The sequence below is a fragment of the Abramis brama genome, assembly GCF_963993115.1.
Source record: "Abramis brama genome assembly, chromosome: 2".
Lineage (NCBI taxonomy): Eukaryota > Metazoa > Chordata > Actinopteri > Cypriniformes > Leuciscidae > Abramis > Abramis brama.
In genome coordinates this window covers 28,821,121-28,843,439 of record NC_139964.1, presented here as the reverse complement: position 1 = coordinate 28,843,439, position 22,319 = coordinate 28,821,121, and the positions used below count along the sequence as shown (strand labels likewise).

Genomic DNA, 22,319 nt, shown 5'->3' with positions numbered 1-22,319 from the left:
TCAAGGGTGTTCTGAGTGGTTGCTAGGCCATTACAGTCTGTTACTATGGTATTTTTTACTTTGCTAAGGTATTCTGGGTGGTTGCTATGGCACTGCTATGTGTTTGCTAGGTTGTTCTGGTAGGTTGCTAGGCCATTACAGTCTGTTTCTAGGGTTTATTTTTAAGTTGTTAAGATGTTCTGGGTGGTTGCACTGATATGTGGTTGCTAGGTTGTTCTGGTTGGTTGATAGGGCATTTGTAATTATGGGTGTTGCTGGGCAGTTTCAAGGGTGTTCTGGCTGGTTGCTAGACCATTAGAGAGTCTTTTACTAGGGTGTTTTTAGGTTGGTAAAGTGTTCTGGGTGGTTGCTATATCATTGCTATGTTGTTGCTAGGTTGTTCTGGTTGTTTGCTAGGGCATTTGTAATTCTGGGTGTTGCTAGACAGTTTCCAGGGTATTCTGGTTGGTTGCTAGACCAAAATAGTCTGTTACTAGGGTATTTTTAGTTTGCTAAGGTGTTCTGGGTGGTTGCTATAGTATTGCTATGTGTTTGCTTGGTTGTTCTGGCTGATTGCTAGGGCATTTGTAGTTCTGGGTGTTACTTGGCAGTTTCAAGGGGTGGTTGTTACGCCATTATAGTCTTTTACAAGGGTGTTTTTTGGTTGCTAAGGTGTTCTGAGTGGTAGCTAGGCAGTTTTAATGGTGTTCTGGGTGGTTGCTATGCCACTACTGACTGTTACTAGGGTGCTTTTAGTTTGCTAAGGTGTTCTGGGTGGTTGCTAGGCAGTATCAGTGGGGTTCTGGGTGGATGCTAGGCCATTACAGTTTGTTACTAGGTTGTTTTTAGTTTGTCAAGGTGTTCTGGGTGGTTGACATTGCTATAGGTTGCTAGGGCATTCTGGTTGGTTGCTAGGGCATTTGAAGTTCTGCGTGGTTGCTAGGCAGTTTCAAGGGTATTCTAGGTGATTGCTAGGCCATTAGAGTCTGTTACTAGTGCAATTTTAGGTTGCTAATGGGTGCCCTGGGTGGTTGCTGCTGTGCTGTGACATTGCTATATGGTGGTTCTGGTTGGTTGCAAGGGTATTCTAATTTGTTGCTCGGCAGTTTTATGGATGTTCTGGGTGGTTGCCAGTCTATTAGTCTGTTACTAGCGTTTCCTGGGTGGTTGTTAAAGGGTTGCAAGGGTGTCCTATTGTTTAGGTGGTATAGTCATTTGAAAGATTGGTCTGGTTATAGGCTGTTCAAGGGTGTTTCAAGTGGTTGCAAGGCAGTTTTAAGATAGTTCTGGGTGGTTGCTACAACACTGGATTCAGTTAGTGTTTTGAGTGGTTACTATGTGGTTGCTAAGGTGTTCTGGGTGGTTGCTATGTCATTGCTATATCGTTGCTAGTGTGCTTTGGTTGGTTGCTTGGGCATTTGTTGTTGTTTGCTAGAGTGTACTGGGTGGTTACCAAGGCTGTTCCAAGGTGGTTTCTAGGCAGTTGCAGGGGTGTCCTAGGTGGTTGCTAGGGCCTTTGTGCACCTTTGCTAGGGTGTTCTGGTTGTTAGGCTGTTGCTTGTCTCAACCTCAGACGTCACACCCACGGACCGCTGGCTGAATGTCTGATGCGTATGGTACACCTGCATATGCAAGTGGAAACACTTCAAGAGTTTTGAAGTCGTCATCTGATTAAATTCTACAGGATATTTGGGAGACGTGTAAGTCACGTTCTTTAACGATTCTCCTGGAAACAAAGATGTTGTGAAGCCAAGCCCCCTCATGGAAGAAGAGCGCCATTGTGGTTACGACTGTGACTCATAGCTGTGACTGAGCGCTTATCTAGCTAGCTTATCTAGCTAGTTAGCGCTTAAGAGTTTTACACACCATTCTGTTATTGTAGGGACATCAACGTTACATTTTCACGCCCCTAAACCTGACGTGGAACAAACAAACCATGATTGGTTGCTTCACATGTCAGTCAGGCGGCTTCTGGGCGGTCCTTGGCCAATGAAAGCTTCTATGGAGTCCAGACCTTCAGTCTAGGCTGTTGCAAGAATGTTCCGAGTGGTTGCTAGGTGGTTTTAAGGGTATTCTGGGTGGTTGCTAGGGCATCAGTAGTCAGAATGTTGAAAGATACAAGATTATTTTAAAATGATATCAATTTTATAATATCACTATTTTACCCTCTTGTGCGGTTCTGTAATTTTGACCTAAATAAAAAATTTTTGTTGCATTTTTTTACTTCATCTGAATTGTACGAAACTTGGTAAAGATTTTGGCACTTGCTTTGATATGATTTGATATCATTGATATGATTTGAAAAAGTTAAATGGTGCTGAAAAAATAATCACACTTGTATTGTTCTCAGTAAAAAATTAGACGAATTTCATCTAGTGGAAACGTTTGGTACTGCGGCCAAACAAAATCTTACTGAAAGATTTTTATTTTATTTTTTGAGATATCAACCTCACATTTGGAACACAACTTGTTTAGATTTATATGTCTCACAGTTAAAGAGTAAAATGTGTTTTGGAAAATATATATTTCATATAATTTTTTTTAAATGTTCATAAAATAAACATACAATTCTATAACTTGATTTTTAAAAAAACTTAAAACTTTAAAAAGTGTCGTTTTTAAAAAGAGACCAAACTTGAGTATGTGCTCCAAAGCATTTAAGATTTATGACTTTTCCTTTTCAGGTCTATGCTCAAAAAGTGAATAAATGTATTATAACCCATATATCCCATAAAATCCCCTAAAATATTTAATAAAGATATTATCAAACTAAAATATTGTACATTCATTTCATTTCATTGAAATAATAAAAAAGATAATTTTTGACTGCCACGCGTCCAGCACTAGAGGCTTAATGGCATATGATAAATGAGCTGTTTTGTGCAAGAACTTCATTAAGATCTGTTTTTACTGCTTGGCCTCTATATTCCTTTAGTTTAGAGAGCAATGATTCTGCTTGAGAGGAATTGATTTAATCCATTTCATATTTGTCTTTGCTTTCATTGGCTGCTGCACAAGTGTTGAAACCATGACTTAATAGTCCCGATGGAGAGCAAAAGTACAGCTTATTCTTACACTTCAAGCTTCCCAATTAAATTGATCTGGTTTTAAAAAATCTCTTGGGAAATATATTTTTCTTTCCATTCAACTCACTTAAAAAAAGCTTTTAATGGAGTTTTTGTGGCATTCTACGAAATTGTTCTTCAGGGACGGATCATTATGTGCTGGGACTAATTTGATTGTTTCTGCCAATTATGCAAACCTCTCATCATGACATATTAAAAGGAGCATGTTCGGAAATGTCAGTGACCTCTGTGGTCAGATCCCCAGCTGTTTAAATGAGACCAGACTCTGCTAAAATATTAACATGACTAGATTATTCTAGTGTGCACACTTCGCTGCTTGGTGATAGTTTCCCCAAATTTGCCAACAATAAAATGCTCATCCATTGTAATTAAAATATCAACAACAAAACAGACACGTTTATCTCTAAACTATAAAACACATTCGGGTTGAAGAGTTGATGAAAATGCAGAACAGTGCATGCCATGTAACCATAGGCATAGGGTTTTTACATCAATGTTGTATTATAAGTCAGTGCAACAACATGCTGCTGTTATCGATGCACCTGTCAGCTTGTGTCCAAATTAAGGTTATATAAACCATATAGTTATGATTTAAAGGAACAGTGCATCTGAAAATGGTTTGGAACAACATGAGGGTAATTATGGGTGTTCACTTCACACGCGTAGTTCGGTTTTCTTTGCTCTTTTGATTCGGACCAAAAAAAGAAAACAATACAACAATACATTTAGTCCTGGTTCGCCTAGCGTTTACAGTCATTTTTAACTCCGAACCTAAAGATACAAAAAAAAAGGCTTTAACAAAACATATTTTGCAACTGAACTTGGTTGGTTTACATGTCTTTGGTCCGTGTTGTGTTCATATTTATTTCATTGTTGTGTTCATATTTCAGTCGAACATCACCAGAGTTGGTTTGGAAGCGGACAGAGACTCATCTTTTCAGCTTCTCACTCCTCTTGTTTGGTGCATCAGGGTTCAGACGGCAGCGTTCACACTTATTCAAATGAGCCGCACTAACAGAGCAATCGCACCAGAGCTCGCTTTAATCCAACCAAACACACCAAGTGTGAACACTAAATAATGCCTTTTTATTTTTGAGTGAGCTGGTCCTTTAAGATCAAGCAGAAAACAAAAACGTCGTCAATAATTTGGGAGGGCAATTTTACAGGCTAATTTTATTAATCTACAATACAAAATAAAGATCTGTCCTGGAATATCATAATGTTAAAAATTGAAAGTCACTGAACAAAGGTTTAAAAAAAAGATTGGACTGACTTAAAAGACAAACACAAATCCGAACCGAGGATCCACTGATAAAGCCTCAGATACAGTCCAGTACAATCTGCATTTCCCGGGAAATGAGCGCGAGCCGGGTCACTTTTTAGAGTAAGTGATCTTCATGGCACACGTCGCTGTAATTCTGAATCCCTGTAGCGCGTCTTTCGCAACTCCGGCTTGAGTCTCGCTCTCGAACTCCACAAACGCAATGTCATGCTTTCCGGGGACCAGACGCACTTCTTTAAACCCGGGAAACCTGAAAACGTGGAACATGACAGGGAGCCGATGAGTAAACAAGCAGAGAAAATCTCGCTGGAAGAGCTATTTTCAGCTTTTTGACAATACATGATTATACATCTCAATATTTATGCATTTGCCATAACACGGCTTAAAAGAGTGTTGTCTTCCACACTAAAAGAACACAAAGAATAATATTTAATAGTAAAATTCTCACATGTTCTCAAAATTCTATACATGTACCAATATAACAACACAGTAAATATAGATTGAAATAAACATTGCCATTTATTACTAAAACATATAATCTATGTTTCCTCTAATGTATACTAGATTTAAAAGAAACGTACTGGTTGAATAACATGGAGAGCATCATCTCGTTGGTTTCTTCTGGGAGATTATTCAGGAACAGAATATAATTTGGTGGGTTGTCAGGGACCTAAAACAATATAAAATCATTTAATGGATTTTCAGGTACATAAAATAACTTCTTTTTTTAGAAATAAAAAAAATAAAATAAAATCACAAAATCAGTGTGTAAACTGTGTGTTGTACCTGGACTGTGGCTGGTGGAGGAGGTTGGTTGTTTACGGATCCCTGCAGGAAAAATGCAGAAGCAAGATTTGCTCATTTGATCTGGTTTTTCTTTGAATATGCTTTTCACAGCCAATGAGGCCAATGTCTTTTTCTGATTACATGATGCACTTCAACTCACCGTTGGTTTCTTGTTGAGATTGGCCGCCTGTTCCAGGGCTTTCTTTTTCTTCTCTTTCTTCTTTTCTTTATCTCCATACGTGCCTCTCATCTTAGAGACCAGGTCCGAGTCTGTTTTTGCATACTGGATTCGCTACAAGTACATGCGAAGGTTAGCAAATGAGAAATGTGTAAAGCATTTCTATGTGAACTGAGTTTATATTATTAACAGCATTTAGGGCCCTGTTTACACCTGGTATTAAGATGCGTTTTGGTCGATCGGAAAAGTCGAGCTTATTCACTTTTCTACCACTTCCAGAGGTAGTTGAAAACGCATTAGACCGGATTGCTTTCTTAGTGTAAACACTCATGTGGTCGAATGTGTTCGAACAGCCACAAAAGACCGTCTTCTCTCCATCTACTGATCTAATGTCTGAACATGGGAAGCGCTTTAGCCAGACGAGATTCAAACTTGGGTCGACTGGAGACACAAGTTTGGTTTGAAGATGAAAAATGTACCAAGCACAATGTTCTCTCTCCATTCCTGATTTCTAAAACGCACTCAGCGTGATCTTGCGGTTGTCAGAGCAGAAACTAAAGCTGATGCTCTCCGTGTTTTTCCATCGTTCATATGTAAATTGCAGGAGCTTATTTTGTTCATTAGATCGAAAGATCTGAAAAAACATACATTTCCCCGCCCATAGACCCTCCCCTTGAAGAAATCAGGACAGAAGTGGTTGAAAGTGGACAAAAGAGACAGATTAAAACACCAGGTGAAAACGGGAATGTGCCTCTCTCGTCAACTTGTGATCCGATCGACCAAAACACATCTTAATACCAGCTGTAAACGGGGTCTGTGTGAGTAAATGGTTACAGTTTTTACTTTAATAATAATTGATTTTATTTATGGGTACCTTTCAAGACACTCAAGGACACCTTACAAATACACACTATCAATCAGAATAGGCTAATCTAAAAAAATGTGTTTTAAGACGTGATTTAATAATTGAAAGCCTGGTACTATTACGTATGTCTTAAGGTAAAGTTTTCCAAAGACTCTACATCCCATAGTAGCCAAACATACAGATGGTTTAACTAGAGTCGTAGAAGCAGAAGACCTGAGAGATCGAGTGCGTGAATACACACGAACACTTCTCTTTCTATGATGATGGATCTAATTATAACAGAAGTTAAGAAGCTTAAAGTGGACCAATTCACTCATTGTTTTCTGAAATGTTAATCCTATCAGATGACTGATGTGACAAACTGAGGCCTGTGCCACTGACCATGGGTTTGTTGTAGAAGGGGAATCCCTGCAGTTGTCTGAGGGCATTGGTGGCTGCAGAAAGCTCTTTAAAGATCACAAACGCCTGACCCCTCATCTTCGCAGTCTTCAGAGCAACAATGTCCATAATCTGGCCGAACTGCGAGAATAAGGCGTACAGCGATCTCTTCAGCTCTGTAAGTTAGAAAAGATCCGGGAGAAGAAAACAAGGTTCACAGAACTGCAGATTCTGTCCTCAAACATATGATCACGATCTTCTTTACTTTACCTTCTTTCTTGATCTTATCGTTAACATTGTTGATGTAGATGGTGTGATTCGGTCGTATGTCCATGATTAATAATTTCACTGCAATACACAGAAAGAGATTGACTTCAATTAGCATTAAATGAGAGCAACTAACGTACACAAAAACAAAACACACGTATTACCTTATATTTAGTATTCCGACTAGTCTTAACTACTAGTGTTTATAACAGTGCTGACCTGATAAATTATTAACGTAATTTATTAAACACTAATATAACAATAAACGTGACTGAATCGCCTCAAACTCACCACACTGCTGAATTCAGGCGGAAACTGCCGCTGCGCTTCTTCTTTTCCTCTATTGTTGTGAAACAGGTCCAGGTTGTTGCGCCTCCTGATGTCGCGGAGTGATACAACATCTGCGCTAAACACAAACACGGAGTGTGTAGCTCTTCTAAAAAATTTGCTCAGGGTTTCACAGACAAGGCTTAAATTACTAGTCCCGGACTAAAATGCATGTTTGAGCTGTTTTAACTGAAAGCAACTTGCACTGATGTATCTTTAAATATGTCAGTGTCATTGTTTTGTCTCAAGATGCACACCAGTAATGTCTTTAAGGGACGTTTATAAAGGCTGCTTAAATGTCCTAATTGAACTAAGGCCTAATCCTGGCTTAATCTAAACCCTGTCCGTGAAACCAGGCCGTAGTCTCATAGCTTGGACCCCAAGTTTAAAACTTTTAAACAACCATTTATGTTTGGCTAATGGCTACCCTAACAGATGCTTCTAGAGTGGTTGCTAGGCAGTTTGCAACAGATTTTTTATTAATGAATAATCACTAATATCTGACTCTGAATATTCATTTAAAGACTAAGGAATTTCGTACCACCTATGGATACCTTATTTAAAAAGCTGAGACACATTCAAAAAGATTCACATTTATTTTTACATCCAGTAAATGAACAATAAACACCACAAACACACACATGACATTATAATACATTCTGTTGCTGGGCTGGTTCGTGCACAGGTCATTATTTGTGATATTATGTTGGACAGATGTGTATTTTGCTCTCACTGACTGCCTGTATGTGTGTTCAGAGTGTGTTGATGCTCTGTAGTTTGCGCTCAGTGAAGAAGCGGTGTGTGCCTCGTGTGTGTGTGAGCTCGGACGGCTTGCTGCGGTTGAAATAGGACAGCATGGAGGTGTTATTCTTACGCGCAGCAGCCTTTTCTCCGTCTTCCTCATCATCATCCCTACACATAAACACATTTAAGATTGCATTCAAAGTACATAACATATTCAAAGAGAAATATTTTTGTATGATGCAATTTTGTAACTAACATAATCTGTATTTCAGAGTAAGTGCAGGCAGCGCCCCCTGCTGTCAGACTCACCAGTGAACAGCCACAGCTTTACTGTCCAGGAGCGTCTGCGCTGTGCTCCAGCTGAACCGCACAAACTGAGGGTAACCAAACACTGGGTCCAGATACTTCAGCAACCAGCTCTTAGTTTTAGGATCTTAACACACACACAATATCATGATACATTTATTCTGAGATTACACTACCTTTCAAAAGTTTAGGGTTAGTAAAAAGAAAAAAAAAAAAGTAAGAAATTACTGGAATTTTTTGAAATTATAACTTCAACAAGGATGCAATAAATTCACAGTAAATAAAAGGTGACATTTACAGTGATACTAAAGATTTCGGTTGCAAATAAATGCTGTTCTTTTGAACTTTCTATTCATTAAAGAATCCTGAAAAAAAAGCATCACGGTTTCCACAAAAATATGAAGCAACACAACCGGTTTCAACATTGATGATAATCAGAAATGTTTCTTGAGCATCAAATCATCATATTAGAGTGATTTCTGAAGTAATGATGCTGAAAATTCAGCTTTGATCACAGGAATAAATTACATTTGACAATATATTCACATAGAAAACACTTATTTTACATTACAATAAAATTTCACATTATTACTGTATTTTTGATCAAATTATCGGTCTACCACTAATTGAAACATTAATTTTATTTGCAAATGGAAGGAATCAGATGATATCTACTGACCATTAGGATACCCCGAGCCGTAATCTGCATCCACGTCACCCAAATCTTCTGCAAACTTCCAGGATTTGACAGCATGGTCTCTGGCCACCTACAAAGAGTACAAATGACTGTACAACAAATCCAATCAGTTGTATAAATCTTTCTTTCATTGTTAGCAGAACGCTGAGGGTTTGCAACTACCTTGGCACAGATGCTGGCGGCGCTGACGACGGGGAAGAGCGAGTCAGCTTTGGGACGCACCGTGACCTCCACCCCGGGGAAGCGCTGGGAGAGCTTGTCCTGATACTTTTCTGCGGGACCCACGGTGTCCACAAACACCTGAGAGGAGTGAAAGACGCGTCGTGATGGGATCATCACCATTCCTGCTGTCTATCATAAACCCATTTCACACAGCGCGTTGATCCCGGGAAATCGCCGTAAAATTGCTAGAGTGCCTTCTGTGTGAACGCAAACACGTCCCGGGATCGATGCCGGGATGGGGACCTAGTAACATTGGCGGGATCAGTCCCGGAACGCACTAGTGTGAACAAAAGCTGTAAGGGGTGTGTCGTAGTGATGACGCACGTGCCTTTCAACAACCTATGCTACAGCATATGAGGAACGAGCCACTCGGCAAACCCAGTGGCGCTACTGGGGAGTATGGGCTCGTCTTCGTGTGGAAATGACGAGGAGTTATCAGCAGAACTGACATCTGACAGGAGTTATCACATCCTGACGTCACGTGTCTTTACGGGATGTGTGTGAACGCACTCACAGATTCCGGAAAATCACTGGCTGTGTGAATGAACCAAAATCAAACGATCCCGGGACACATTATCCGTGTGTTTTCCGGAATCTCTGTGTGAAAGGGGCTATACAGGTGTTGGTTTGTTCCAAGTACCTCTTTGAGCTGCACCCCGCAGTCCAGCGCGTACTGCACCAGACCGATCGCAGCGTCATGTGACAGAGCATTCAGGTTGTATTTCGCTCTGAAAACAAAAGGACGACAGGTTAAAATGATTCTTCCGACTAGAATTACCAGCTTTAAAATGTCCTTGCACACCGAGTCTGAATTTTTCGCACATTACAAAATAAATACGACCTCATGTTGTGTGTGTGTCAATCACATTTACACACTGCCTCCGAAACTTTCGTCCGCCATAAAAAAAATTCGGATCAGGATTGATTTTCTACGTTTTCCGCATCCGTAGCAAGCGTTTTGAGAGGTGTTTTGACAATTCAGAGCCACCGAATGACAAAAATTTCGGACTCAGTGTTTAAGGACGTTTACTGTGCATGCAGTGACATCATGTGTGCGTGTACCTTTGCAGCATGCTGGTGGAGATGGTGTTGGGCGAGAGGACCTGAAGGGCCCAGCCTACAAAACCTTTGGCCTTGTCGAGCTTCAGAAACAGGTTCTCTCTCTCCGCCTCCGACAGCGTCTTTGAGTCTAAATACACAACAAAAATACTGCAGCAATCCGAACTTCTGTCAAGATTTGCTCTGTAACGTCAGATGAATAACTCGAACCAACCGGCCACTTTCATATTCTTCAGGTCTTCTTTTCTGGATACAGGGCAGAAGCATATCCCATACACCATGGGTCCTGAAACACAGTACATCAAATGTAAACTACAATTTTAATTTTAAAAAAAGAGACCTTCTCCAAAGACGACGATGACGGCACTCACCCAGGACGGGTCCCCGGCCCGCCTCATCGATGCCCAGGCAGCAGTCCTCCGTCTTACACACGTCTGGGATGGACGAGGACAAACGGCAGCTCACGGAGTTATCCGCCTCAAAATCACTCAGATCCATGTCTGATCATTCCGTGGATAAAATAATAAAACATGAGAATATATCACAGTTTAATGTTGAATAATAGGCATGAATTTTAAGCTTTGATTTAAATTGATGAATATAAATAATAATAATATAAATATTACAGCTAATAATGAATAAAAAAAAAATACAAACAATAAAAAAGAACGTTAAGAAAAACATTAAAATAACCTTCAAGCTAACAACAACTTAAAGCCTATTTTTTTTTGCCATTATGCAAATAATCAAGTTATTTCTAAGTATATACAAACACATTCTTAAAATTCCAACACAAGTATTATTTTCCCATATAAGATAATGTATAACAGACACGTTCCTCCCGCACTGATCACTGAAATCGATCAATATTGCGAGATGATACAAAAAAAAGTACAGTCCAAACGGTACAAAAATAAGTGTAGAGAACATGCTGTTTATTAACTCTTATCAAATAACTAACTGGGTCTTTCAAATGCATAATAACACTATGTGCTCAATCACAATGTGAGAAAGTTGGTGCATAAACAAACTTGCACTAACCTGTGTGTGTGTGTGCAGCGCGCCTCACCCGGAAATACAGAATTGGCGCGAGTCTGAATGCTTGACCTTTGACCGACAATATTTGATGGACAAAACGTACTTATTACTTCATAAAAAAAATACTACACACACGGAAACATTTTCAAAAATACATCTAATTTCTAAAAATGTGTGCATCGAACGTGTTTAAATATGTTCCTCCACATCTCTCAATCGCAGTGGTTTGTGGGAAATGAAGTTCAGAGAACGTTTGGCAATTTTATTTTCCAGATTTCCCCTCTAAATCAGTGTTTTATATTCAAGTCAGTGCTGAAATGTATAACCCAAAAACATAAACAGCGAGTGGAGCAATACATTATAAATTGGGGTTAATAGCGATAAATTGTCCATAATAAAGTATAACGTCTTGAGGTCAGTCAGTCAATGGGCAAAACACATCCATATGATTTGTGTGCTTTTTGTTCTCATGCTGTGGATGTAGAACTTGGCTAAAATAATGAACATATTTAGAATATACTTTTCATTTTCTGATATATATGTACATCTAAATGTATTGTTTTCTGAAATCTTGTCCGAATCTTCTCCAATCTGTAATCTATCTCAAAACTAAACGCAAAATGTGGTTAGTGTTTGTAGTAGAGTAGAGAAAGGGAGGAGGGGAACCGAAGTTACCGAACTGAAGACCCTCCCTCTCGTCTTTAAGTGGACCCGAAGCTCGCGCTCGCTCGATAGTTTTGCAGCAGGTCGCGCGCGCGGACGGTTCTTGTTCTTCTTCCTGTGCTCGTGCATCAAGAGAAAGTGAGGTTTCGCTTCCTCGTACAAAACAGGTGAGTTTTAATATCGCTCTTTTGAGAACAATATTAACGTTTATGCACATGCACAAAGGCTAAATTAATAGTTTTGCTGATTGTTACTGAACAAAAGAGTGCGTGGAAAATGCCGGCTCTTGCACGTTAATATTTTATAATATTTTAACAACTGCTTGAAATATCTTCACGCATTCAACCTTTAATTGCGGGACGGAGGCTTTACTGTGAATATTAGTTATATTGCAGCTTTTATGATTCGCGCAATGCTACTTTTATGTGATATCATGCCACTGGTCTGGTTTAGCTCGCGTGGCTAAGCTGCTAAATAACTCTCTGAATATATTACTCGTTTTAACTCGATTTTATCATGCATGCTTCCTATGCATTTAATCTCTTCCCACGTTTCCAGTCACTATTGTGAGTGAGCAAACATCTTACCAATTATGGCAAAGACTTTTATTAGCGCACTTGTCTCGGCCTTTTCTGATTCTTTTTTTTCCTTTTTTTTTCTGGCAGTTTTCAGGTCAAAGTCTCGGGGTCGCTGACTCATTTGTGTATTTGCTATGGGTTCAATATTATCAGCTTTTTGCAGAGATACTGCGCTGTCAGGCGCTATCAGAGCTTACAGGGCCCAATGTGCGGCGTGTGGTCGACCTCTGAGCCAAGTATACTTTATAAAACGCGCGTAAAGTCCATGTTTTACCGGTAGAAATGACTAAAACGCTCATGCATTTGATCTGGAGACGATGAAAGGTCGAGTTTAGTTTCTCAAAAGGCCATTGTTCAGAACAACTGACTGTCATGTGACCAGCAGCGTGTGATCCACTGCAAGCCTTGAATGCTTTATGCATTGATACTTTGCGTTTCAAAAACGAAAAGTTACTTGTTTTGATGATTTGTGTTAGATTACAAGCTAAGTGTTCTTCACTTATAATTTTAGTACTTATAATGCTATTATATTATTATTTTTTTGACAGATTAAAGGGGACAGTTCTCCCAAAAATGAAAATTATCCCATAATTGATTCACCCTCAAGTCATCCTAGCAGGTCTATATAACTTTCTTCTTTCTGTCAAACACAATCAGAGCTATATTAAAAAATACTTACGGCTCTGGGGGTTTAATAAAGGCCTTCTTAAGCAATGTGTTTTTGTAAGAAAAATATCCTTGTCTAATATAATAATCATTGGGTCAGAGGGTCACTCTTCCACCGGAAATAGACTCGCGTACGGCTGTTACCGGAAGGCAATGATTATAGTTTATAAAGTTATAAGTATAGGTATTTTTCATACAAAAACGCATCGCTTCACTTTATTAACTCACTGGAGCCTTATGGATTACTTTTATAATGGATGGATGCACTTTTTGGGCTTAAAAATCTGTTACACTATTCATTCCCATTATAAAGCTTGGAAGAGCCAGGATATTTTTTTTATGTAACTCAGATTGTGTTCGGCTGAATGAAGAAAGTCATATACGCCTAGGATGACTGAAGGGTGAGTAAACTACTCCTTTAAAGTCACCATGAAATCAAAATGGACAATTCTTGTTTTTCATGGAATATTGCAGTATGTATTGTATTAAATGATTGATCTGTGCGCATAATTATTTTAATTCTCTGATGCATCCACTGGCTTGAGGGAGGGCGACCTGTCACTCACATGAGATCCACCAATAGCAAACCACAATGATCCAGTCAGTTCCCTATAGACAAGGGAACGTCCTAAATTTGTTTTCCAAGAAGCCGTTTCACTCGGATATACATTACAATAGGAAGAAAAGACTATTGCATCTTCTGACTTTGTTTAAACTGTCTAGTCAATTTGCTATTTAATGTTGCCTATGCGATAAAAAATTATTTATTAGAAACATTGTTATATTTTTAAAAGTTTTTAGTTTGTAATAAAAAGTGTGATGATAGTAGTAGCAATAATAGTAATAATTTTGGTGACCAAACCCTAAAGCAGCAGCAGTGCCATAAAGCTCTTCTTTGTCACCAGTGTCTTCATCATGTCTGCTGGAAACGCTAAGATCGGTCAACCCGCTCCTCAGTTCAAGGCCACAGCTGTGGTAGACGGACAGTTTAAAGACGTTCAGCTGTCCGACTACAGAGGTGAGCCGCAAACGCTCCACACTTGGTGTTTTGTTCCTTCTAAACTACTTTTGCTTCCCATTTCATCATGATATGAGGCATCAGACACTGCCTGTTTCTAATTGAACTGTTGTAACCTGTTTGTCACTTCATCCTGATTCTCATTCCTTCTCTAGGGAAATATGTCGTGTTGTTCTTCTATCCGCTTGACTTCACCTTCGTGTGTCCCACTGAGATCATCGCGTTCAGCGAACGGGCTGCCGAGTTTCGTAAAATCGGCTGTGAGCTCATCGCTGCCTCCACCGACTCTCATTTCAGCCATCTGGCATGGTGAGGGGTCCTATCGGCTGCGTTTATTCCCACAACTTCCTTAATGGTTTAATGGTCACTTCAGAGCACATGCATATCAAGAAACATGTCTATTGAATATCGTTAAAATGGTGTAAAAATATCAAGCACCTATATTTATTTATTCATTTATTTAGCAGTTATTTCATGATTATAGTAAGTAATTTATTATAGCTCAATGGCAGCCTTAGATTTCACCGTTGAGTTTTGTCCTGCTGGTGAACGTGCTTCTCCGTGGCCTTTCTATGGCTTCACCCAGTTATTGGTTATCTAACGTGCTTCTGACCAGCCTGTCATTGATAAGAGCTGCTATAGTGTGATAGAGAGGCGCAGATAAAGGAAGGGTGTAGCGCTTTATTAATTCGAGAAACTGCTATTTGAAGTCATCTTGACCTTTTTATCGAGAGCATTATTCTTTGCGCTAACTGAAATAAAGGTACAAAATAAAGGAGTTTTCTATTAAGAAAAAAAGAAAGAAATATAGATAATATAGATATAGATGCAAAAGCCTCTAAGTGCCATCTGAAATTTTCTTCTAGAATGATAATTTTTATCAAGCTTGTATATTTAAGTTGTCATTTCACTTAAATGGCAATGAAAATTACTTATTAATTGTCATTTAAGTGAAATTACTGAACTTAAATATATGAGCTTGATTAAAAATAAATAAATAAATTGTATATTATATACATACAGTGCTATGCATAAGTTTAGAGACCCATGCTAAAGTTGGCTAAAAAGAGGAATAAAAAATCATCTTTTGGAAACTGAACTTAATGGTTTTATTTCAGTTAGTCTAATAGCTGGTTTGATTTGCATTGAGAGATGATCTTATGGAAAGTACTCCATGCCAATCTCTAGGTATGGTGAAGGCTATGTGATGATGTGGGGCTATTTTAATTCCAAAGGCCAAGGGAACTTTCTCAGGATGCATAGTATCCTGGATCCATGAAGTAACTGGCCTTTAAAAATAAAAATCTGCCTGCCTCTATGGGAATTTAACATAGGGGTGTCCAGACTTATGCACCCTGTATTTTAAGGAAGAACATTTATTTATTTACGATACATTATTCATTCACAAAGAAAATTGGTGTCCTTAAAGGTTGTATTTTTCCTAATTTTTTTAATTAAGGCATTAAGTTTCCAAAAGATGAACTTTAGCATGGGTGTCTAAACTTATGCATAGCACTGTGTATATATATATATATATATAATATATATATATATATATATATATATATATATATATATATATATATATATATACACACACACACACACACACACACACACACACACACACACACATATATATATCAGGGTTCGTACGGGTGCTTGAAATCCTTGAAAGTGCTTGAATTTTGATGTTGTGTTTTCAAGGTTTGAAAAGTGCTTGAATTTTGGATAAAATGCTTGAATTTGTAACTGTATTTCTTTCACAAGAAATATTTTTCTGACGAAATAGTTCTTTATTAAATGGAGAAAAAAATGTAGCCCTTCAGAATCAGATACAGATTGATTTGCGTTACGCTGGCCAGAGCAAAAGTAGGCGGAGTTTTCATTTTGATTTCCGCGGTTGTTTGGATGCACCGTTTTTATTGGCCACGCAGCGGCAACAGTTGAACTATTTTAAACTTTGACCGCGGCGTGTGCGCGAGCTCGCTGAGCTCCGCTTTGGATCGAGTCGCGCGGCGCAAGCCATTGAAATATATCGGTTTCATTTCATAGCGCAGCGCGGTCCGCGTCCTATCTGAAAGGGCCATTAGTGACTGAGAGTACTTGGTGTGGTAATGCAATGTAAGTATTGCATGTCCGTTATGTTCATTTGTGGAATATGCAGTGAACATTGCCAAAATTACAGAACTGTAACGTGCAAATTAACCTGCAAACGTTAGCCCAGTGCATAACAACAGTCGTTGATTGCTGAACTGAAATCAGTCAGTGTCATAAGTAGTACTGTTACTGTAAGGTTTAGGATGGCCCTATGCAATATTTACACTGCTCTATTCCAGTAAATGTATTAGCTAACGTTATGTCTTGGCCCAAGACATCTGAAATACAGCTAGGCAATGAAATACATTTATCAGGTGCCTGTGCACTCAGATATTGTTCAAACCTCGTCTATATCAAGAATGTGTCCCAAAACGGGAAGGCCTGTCAAATATTTCTGAATATTTCTAAGTCTTCATATTTGAAATTAATTCAGTTTTACAGCCTATAAATCACATTATCTGGTCAGCAATATTTGGACATTAATATAATGAAAAGTATATTATTCATATACTTAGTGATACATTTTGAAGAATAAAACTTGTGATTGGCTTAAATATTAGGGCTGCACAATATATCGAAATATTGCAAATGTATATATTACAATATGCATAATTGCTTGCATATCGCAAAGGCTTGCAATAACGGGTCATGAACAAAAGACAAAGAAAATCACTCACTGCCTTTGGCTGAATAGGCTAACTTTTGTAGCTTTAATAAGAATCAGTATATTTAATTCATGCAGTGAAAACTAAGCAGTGTTTATTTTTACATTTGATTAATCAGTTTCTGTTGTTAAATAAACCTAATGTAGGAATAGGATAACCTGAACCCCTAAACCCCAGTGATGTTAAAATAACACTTCTTATGCTACAGTAAAACACTGATGTTCACTGTCTTGAAGTTGTAGGGATATTTTCTTATCACAAAAAGAATGTGAAACACGTATGTGTAGGTTATATCATTTTAAAGATAATTTAAGTTAATTTGACACACTTTAAGCATTATCGTATCGCATATTGAATATCGCATTATTTAATGAGTTATCGCATATCTCATTTTTCTTCTATATCGTGCAGCCCTCTGCTATTATGAAACATTTGGCTGTTTATCTCTTTTGATGTGATAAAAACACTAAATAAGAATTTTAACTATGTATTGGTATGTAATTTACGGTAGTGTAAGGTGCTGGAAAAAGCTTTAAAATGGACCTGGAAAGTGCTTGAAAAGTGCTTGAATTTGACCTTGGAAAAAGTGTACGAACCCTGATATATATATATATACACATGTATACACACACATGTACATGCAATTTTAAATGGTAAACTAAATGGTTTAAATTTAAAATAACCATGTAGTAATGATTTATTAATCTGTAAATAATCCAGTGAATTAAACATTCTGCCATCTAGGACACTCATTTCAAATTTTCTCAATGTTTTTTTTTTTTTTTTTATCTTGTCAAAATCCACTGTCCATTAAACATATTTTGCTAGACTGTAATACTACTTTTGAAAAGGGTTTTTAACCAAGTAAATCCAGACTTAGTCTTAAGGTTTTTTGGAAACATTAATCTTAAACATCTGAAGTTTTATTTTTGAATAACTATACCTGTCTCTCGTCATGAAGACAGCCATAGAAGCTTTAAAGGAAAGGGGAGGAAAAAAAGAATGAAATGTTTTAAATGAAATCTCATCCCTGTTGTGACTTGGCTCCTGATAGGATCAACACACCCAGGAAGCAGGGTGGACTCGGCTCCATGAACATCCCTCTGGTGGCTGACCTGACTCAGTCCATCTCCCGGGATTACGGCGTTCTGAAAGAGGAGGAGGGCATCGCCTACAGGTCTGTGATGTCCTGCTAATGTTAAACTACAGCTTCTTTCCTCTCTCGCTTGCAGTGCATGATTGCCACAGGAGATAATAATCAAGTGCGCTTGATAACGTACACGTGTACCGCAGTGTGGACATGGTACAGAGCAACCCTTAAAAACTTAACCGCTAAAACACTTTTATTGCTCCTTGGAATTTTATAGAATATGTTCGGTTGTTGATTTTAAAATCAATGTTCAAAGTTAAGTTCAACTAGCAGCATTTGGCACTGTGTTGATTACCACCAATTATTAAAAAAGACAAAAATGTTTTATTCTGTATATATATAGTTATATTGCAGTATAGAAGAGTCTACACTACTGTTTCAGAAATTTGTGATTTGTAAGTTTTTGAAAGAAGTCTCTTCTCACTAAAGCTGCAGTAAAAACTGTAATGTGAAATTATTACAATTCAAAATAACTTTTCTATTTGAATATATTGTAAATTGTAATTTATTCCTGTGATCAAAGCTGAATTTTCAACATCATTACTCCAGTCTTCAGTGTCACATGATCCTTCAGAAATCATTATAATATGATGATTTGATGCTTAAGAAACATTTTTTGTATTGTGTAACATTGTGTAATATTTTTGTGGAAACAATTATATCGTCCCCCCCCCCCCCCCCCCAATGGTATTAATGTCTTAACTGTCTCTTAATCAAGTTATAACTTTTTTTCTGTAAAACTCAACAAAGTATGTTTTTTGAAGTAAGGTGAGTTTTTTACTGTCTGTTTTTTAAATATTTTGCACAATATAATTTGTTCCCTCGTTATTATGAAGTACCTATTGCAAAATACCTAATACATTTCCTGTAGTAATCATTAACATGCAACATATGCTTAGTGCTCGGCTTGAATTGCTCCTGAAACATTCCTCCATTGTTGGAAACTAGTTTAACAGCCATCGTACAGATGTAATTGTGAACAGAAGAGATTGCTGAACAAACAGTAAGTTCTCTCGCTCTCGTCCTGCTCTCTCAGAGGTCTGTTTGTGATTGACGATAAAGGCATCTTGAGGCAGATCACCATCAATGACCTGCCGGTGGGTCGCTCTGTGGATGAGACGCTGAGACTGGTGCAGGCCTTCCAGCACACTGACAAATATGGAGAAGGTGAGGGAGACGGGCTGCTCTTTCTCAATGTCCTGTCTCTGGAAATCTTGACTTGGACAGCATGTGTAAACGCATTTGGAGGTTGACGGAAACATGTATATGTAGTGTAAACACATGCGTCTTGATGCCAACAAAGAACCGTGTACTCGAATAACCCTCCAAGATGATGGTTTTACGTGTACAAAACCTCACAGAACATATTTGGTGTGAATGATTGATATCTACACACGTTTTTTACGAATATTTGAGAGCAACAGTGTGGCAACCTTTGTTTGTTTTTTTTGTTTTTTTTTTGCTTCATGCAGTAACAGTGAAATCTGATCACAACACAAGTGATCTCAGGAAACGTAATAAGAGAGTGACAGCCTATATGTAGAGGTGTTGGGTAACTTAGTCACATTACAGTTGTTGAGGTTTTGTATATATATATATATATATATATATATATATATATATATATATATATATATATATATATAAAACGTTAGTTTCAATCCTTGATTCTGATTGTCAATAGCTGTGCTTTATTCACGATAAAACACGGCTATGACCGCTTCACCCAACTGTTCTATGTATCACTACACAACACCCCTAGCAACCACTCTTATTCATTGAAGCTATAGTAGAGTATTGTGAGAGATCGAGTAAGCGAGTGTACCTGCATTTACAGTAGATATAGCATTTTCCTTCAGGTCAGTCATATTCATAATAAAAAAAAAATCCGTTTGAATGTCCGATTCGATATCTTGTCCTTTTAACAGTTAAGGGGTTTTTCCGTGCCCATAGTCATCTGTAAGTTGCGTCTTCTTTATCCGTGTTCACAAGTTTGATTCCTTTCAATGTAAAAGTCTTCTCTACTGACTGACTCACTCATAAAGACGGTCTTTGCCGCCATCTATTGCCGAAATAACGTTAATGTATGTAACTTTTGTTGCTGTTTATGGTCAGGGACTATTTTTTCCAGCGGAATGAAGGCTTTTAGTGATTTTACTTCATAAAAGTTGCATAGATGCATGTTTTCGGCTTTGATAGTTGTATTGTGTGGTAACCGTTTTATAAAAGCAATAAGGTACTCGAGACAAGTGCTGTATCGTGAATAAGTAACGGCTGAAGGGGTTGCAGGCTTCGCGTCGTGCCTAACAACGCCCTTCAGCCGTTACTTATTCACGATACAGCACAGCCTCTCGTACCTTATTGCTTGCTTACACACACACACACACACACACACACACACATACATATATATATATATATATAGACACACACACACACACACCATTATCTGTTACTTGCTGTTGATTTATAATTTAAAATAACATGTCTGTCTGTTCTCCGTAGTTTGTCCTGCTGGATGGAAACCAGGAAGTGACACTATTGTTCCAGATGTGCAGAAGAGCAAGGAGTTCTTCTCCAAGCAGTAACAGTCCTGCCATATTCCCCCAGATCTCCCCCATTCAGTGGGGTGTTAGTGCACTTAAATTTAGCCTGAGATTTCTTAAAAAGTTGTCTTAGTCGACGTAACAAACTCTTTGGTGTTTAAATGCGCTTGATAGACTGATTTCTTTCTTCCCACTGTCTGAAGACGCTGTTCCAGTCAGCGTCCCTCATGCACTGAAGTGTCTGTAGTTTGTTTGCAGCTCAAGTTAATCGGTATTACATATTTAGTACTCAGTGAACATTTGATTCATTTTGAACTGTCACAAGTTGTTTAACATTCTGGTTGTTCATCAGTATCTTTGTCAAATAAAAGGCTGTTATTGAGTAACTTTGCAGTTGTCTTATTTTACCAAAATAACTCAGCTGTTGTTATGTTCCAGGTTCATTAAGAAATTATCATTTTTTTTATTTTTTACTTTGACTAGGTTCACCCACCCAGAAAAGTATTCCCAACTTAATAAGGGAGATGTAAACAGCTTCATGGCTCATGAGTTTTCACTAAATATGAACTTGTGAACAAAATGAACAATCTGGTTGAAAATCTTCTAGAACACTTGTCTTATTTGACCAACATAACTCAGCTGTTGGTATGTTCCAGGTTCATTGCAAACTATCGTTTTTTTTTTTTTTTTTTTTTTTTACTTGCTTTGTAAGTTTTCTAGTGTAATCAGATTTTAAAAAAAAAGAACTGGACATAGAACTTATCTATGATTAATAAGCCACAAATGCTTTTGAAGTTTGAATTAAATTTATGTAAACCAGTAGATGGTTATCAAACTTTATGAAATTTATCAAACCAGTAGATGGCAGTATTTCATTGCATTTGGAAGAACTCAACACTCAGCTCAGGAGCAACTTGTTGCTCAGTGTGAATTGCCTCATAGAGGAGTATAATTTTGCTACATAATTTGTTAAGGTGGCTTTTAATGTATATTCAGCAGATCTAAAGCAGGGGTCTAGGACTGATATAGAAATAAAGATGGGTGGTCCATGGAAAAGTTTAGAATGACTAGAAAAAACGTAATAGCGTAACAGAAATGAAGTAATTTCCAACTAATGCTTTACACATATTTATAATAGCCTATACATTTTTAATAGTATACATGGGGTCTTTATACATGGATATATAGCTGTCTTTTAAATGTTAGAACTGGATTATGGCATGAGGATGATCATATTGGTGGTGTCTAAAAGATTGTGTTTTGTGTTCATCAGACGTGATTTGTACTGTGTGGTCAAGTATATGTCATCTGATAGTGGCAATCTTCTGCTGATAAAACACACCCAAATCAACAAGATTACAGCAAAGGCTACAGGAAATATGAGCATTTCACACTGCATTTCAAGCACTTGTTGAAGTTTGATAATCTGGAACTATAGTTTAAACCATAAATGGTGATTTTGTTGGTCTCGTCAGCATGGTGATTTAAATATATTATAAATTATATATAGCCTATTGTTTGCTTTTATTTTATTTATTTTTAAAGTTTGACCAGTGTTCAACAACACCATGGTGTTATTTTTTTATATAGGCCTAATCATCAAATGAGTACAAACCAGATTAATTGAGATGATGTGATCATGGATGAAATGAAACTGGGTTTGTTTCATGGCATACTACTGAAGAGGTGCTTTCTAAAGTAAATAATCACAAATAATGT

General features: G+C 37.8%; 3 protein-coding genes across 4 annotated transcripts; 1 reads left to right on the top strand and 2 right to left on the bottom strand.

Moving 5' to 3' along the window:
- Window positions 1-4,132: 4,132 nt before the first annotated feature.
- On the bottom strand, window positions 4,133-7,177 carry snrpb2 (small nuclear ribonucleoprotein polypeptide B2). 2 transcript variants are annotated; one of them, XM_084105717.1, is made up of 7 exons: window positions 7,113-7,177; window positions 6,825-6,902; window positions 6,558-6,730; window positions 5,294-5,425; window positions 5,134-5,175; window positions 4,929-5,017; window positions 4,133-4,597 (listed from the first exon to the last, which is right to left on the bottom strand). In XM_084105717.1, exons 2-7 carry the CDS (start codon window positions 6,886-6,888, stop codon window positions 4,438-4,440), a joined length of 660 nt encoding a protein of 219 aa, XP_083961843.1. In that variant the 5' UTR covers window positions 6,889-6,902; window positions 7,113-7,177; the 3' UTR covers window positions 4,133-4,437. The 2 variants fall into 2 exon arrangements, with proteins under 2 accessions (XP_083961843.1, XP_083961844.1); XM_084105718.1 differs by having other exon boundaries at window positions 6,986-7,127.
- Window positions 7,178-7,725: 548 nt separating this feature from the next.
- rnaseh2a (ribonuclease H2, subunit A) lies at window positions 7,726-11,296 on the bottom strand. Its single transcript, XM_084105700.1, has 9 exons — window positions 11,218-11,296; window positions 10,548-10,676; window positions 10,391-10,462; window positions 10,180-10,306; window positions 9,758-9,845; window positions 9,058-9,195; window positions 8,878-8,965; window positions 8,202-8,325; window positions 7,726-8,060 (listed from the first exon to the last, which is right to left on the bottom strand). Exons 2-9 carry the CDS (start codon window positions 10,672-10,674, stop codon window positions 7,901-7,903), a joined length of 924 nt encoding a protein of 307 aa, XP_083961826.1. The 5' UTR covers window positions 10,675-10,676; window positions 11,218-11,296; the 3' UTR covers window positions 7,726-7,900.
- Window positions 11,297-11,901: 605 nt separating this feature from the next.
- Window positions 11,902-20,986, top strand: prdx2 (peroxiredoxin 2). Its single transcript, XM_084100383.1, has 6 exons — window positions 11,902-12,044; window positions 14,027-14,139; window positions 14,295-14,448; window positions 17,959-18,081; window positions 19,091-19,221; window positions 20,560-20,986. The coding sequence occupies exons 2-6, from the start codon at window positions 14,037-14,039 to the stop codon at window positions 20,640-20,642; spliced, it is 594 nt and encodes a 197-aa protein (XP_083956509.1). The 5' UTR covers window positions 11,902-12,044; window positions 14,027-14,036; the 3' UTR covers window positions 20,643-20,986.
- The last annotated feature ends 1,333 nt before the right edge of the window (window positions 20,987-22,319 follow it).

What these genes read in the sequence shown, in the direction of transcription:
- rnaseh2a (XM_084105700.1), bottom strand. Translation starts at nt 10,674, where the DNA reads ATGGATCTGAGTGATTTTGAGGCGGATAACTCCGTGAGCTGCCGTTTG. An exon ending in GCGGGGTGCAGCTCAAAGAG is followed by an intron (nt 9,196 to 9,757) that starts GTACTTGGAACA and finishes CACTCCTCTCAG; the next exon opens with GTGTTTGTGGACACCGTGGG. An exon ending in CGGCTCGGGGTATCCTAATG is followed by an intron (nt 8,326 to 8,877) that starts GTCAGTAGATAT and finishes GTGTGTGTTAAG; the next exon opens with ATCCTAAAACTAAGAGCTGG.
- snrpb2 (XM_084105717.1), bottom strand. Translation starts at nt 6,888, where the DNA reads ATGGACATACGACCGAATCACACCATCTACATCAACAATGTTAACGAT. An exon ending in CGATAAGATCAAGAAAGAAG is followed by an intron (nt 6,731 to 6,824) that starts GTAAAGTAAAGA and finishes TCTAACTTACAG; the next exon opens with AGCTGAAGAGATCGCTGTAC. An exon ending in CTCCACCAGCCACAGTCCAG is followed by an intron (nt 5,018 to 5,133) that starts GTACAACACACA and finishes ATATTGTTTTAG; the next exon opens with GTCCCTGACAACCCACCAAA.
- prdx2 (XM_084100383.1), top strand. Translation starts at nt 14,037, where the DNA reads ATGTCTGCTGGAAACGCTAAGATCGGTCAACCCGCTCCTCAGTTCAAG. An exon ending in TCAGCTGTCCGACTACAGAG is followed by an intron (nt 14,140 to 14,294) that starts GTGAGCCGCAAA and finishes TTCCTTCTCTAG; the next exon opens with GGAAATATGTCGTGTTGTTC. An exon ending in CACTGACAAATATGGAGAAG is followed by an intron (nt 19,222 to 20,559) that starts GTGAGGGAGACG and finishes TGTTCTCCGTAG; the next exon opens with TTTGTCCTGCTGGATGGAAA.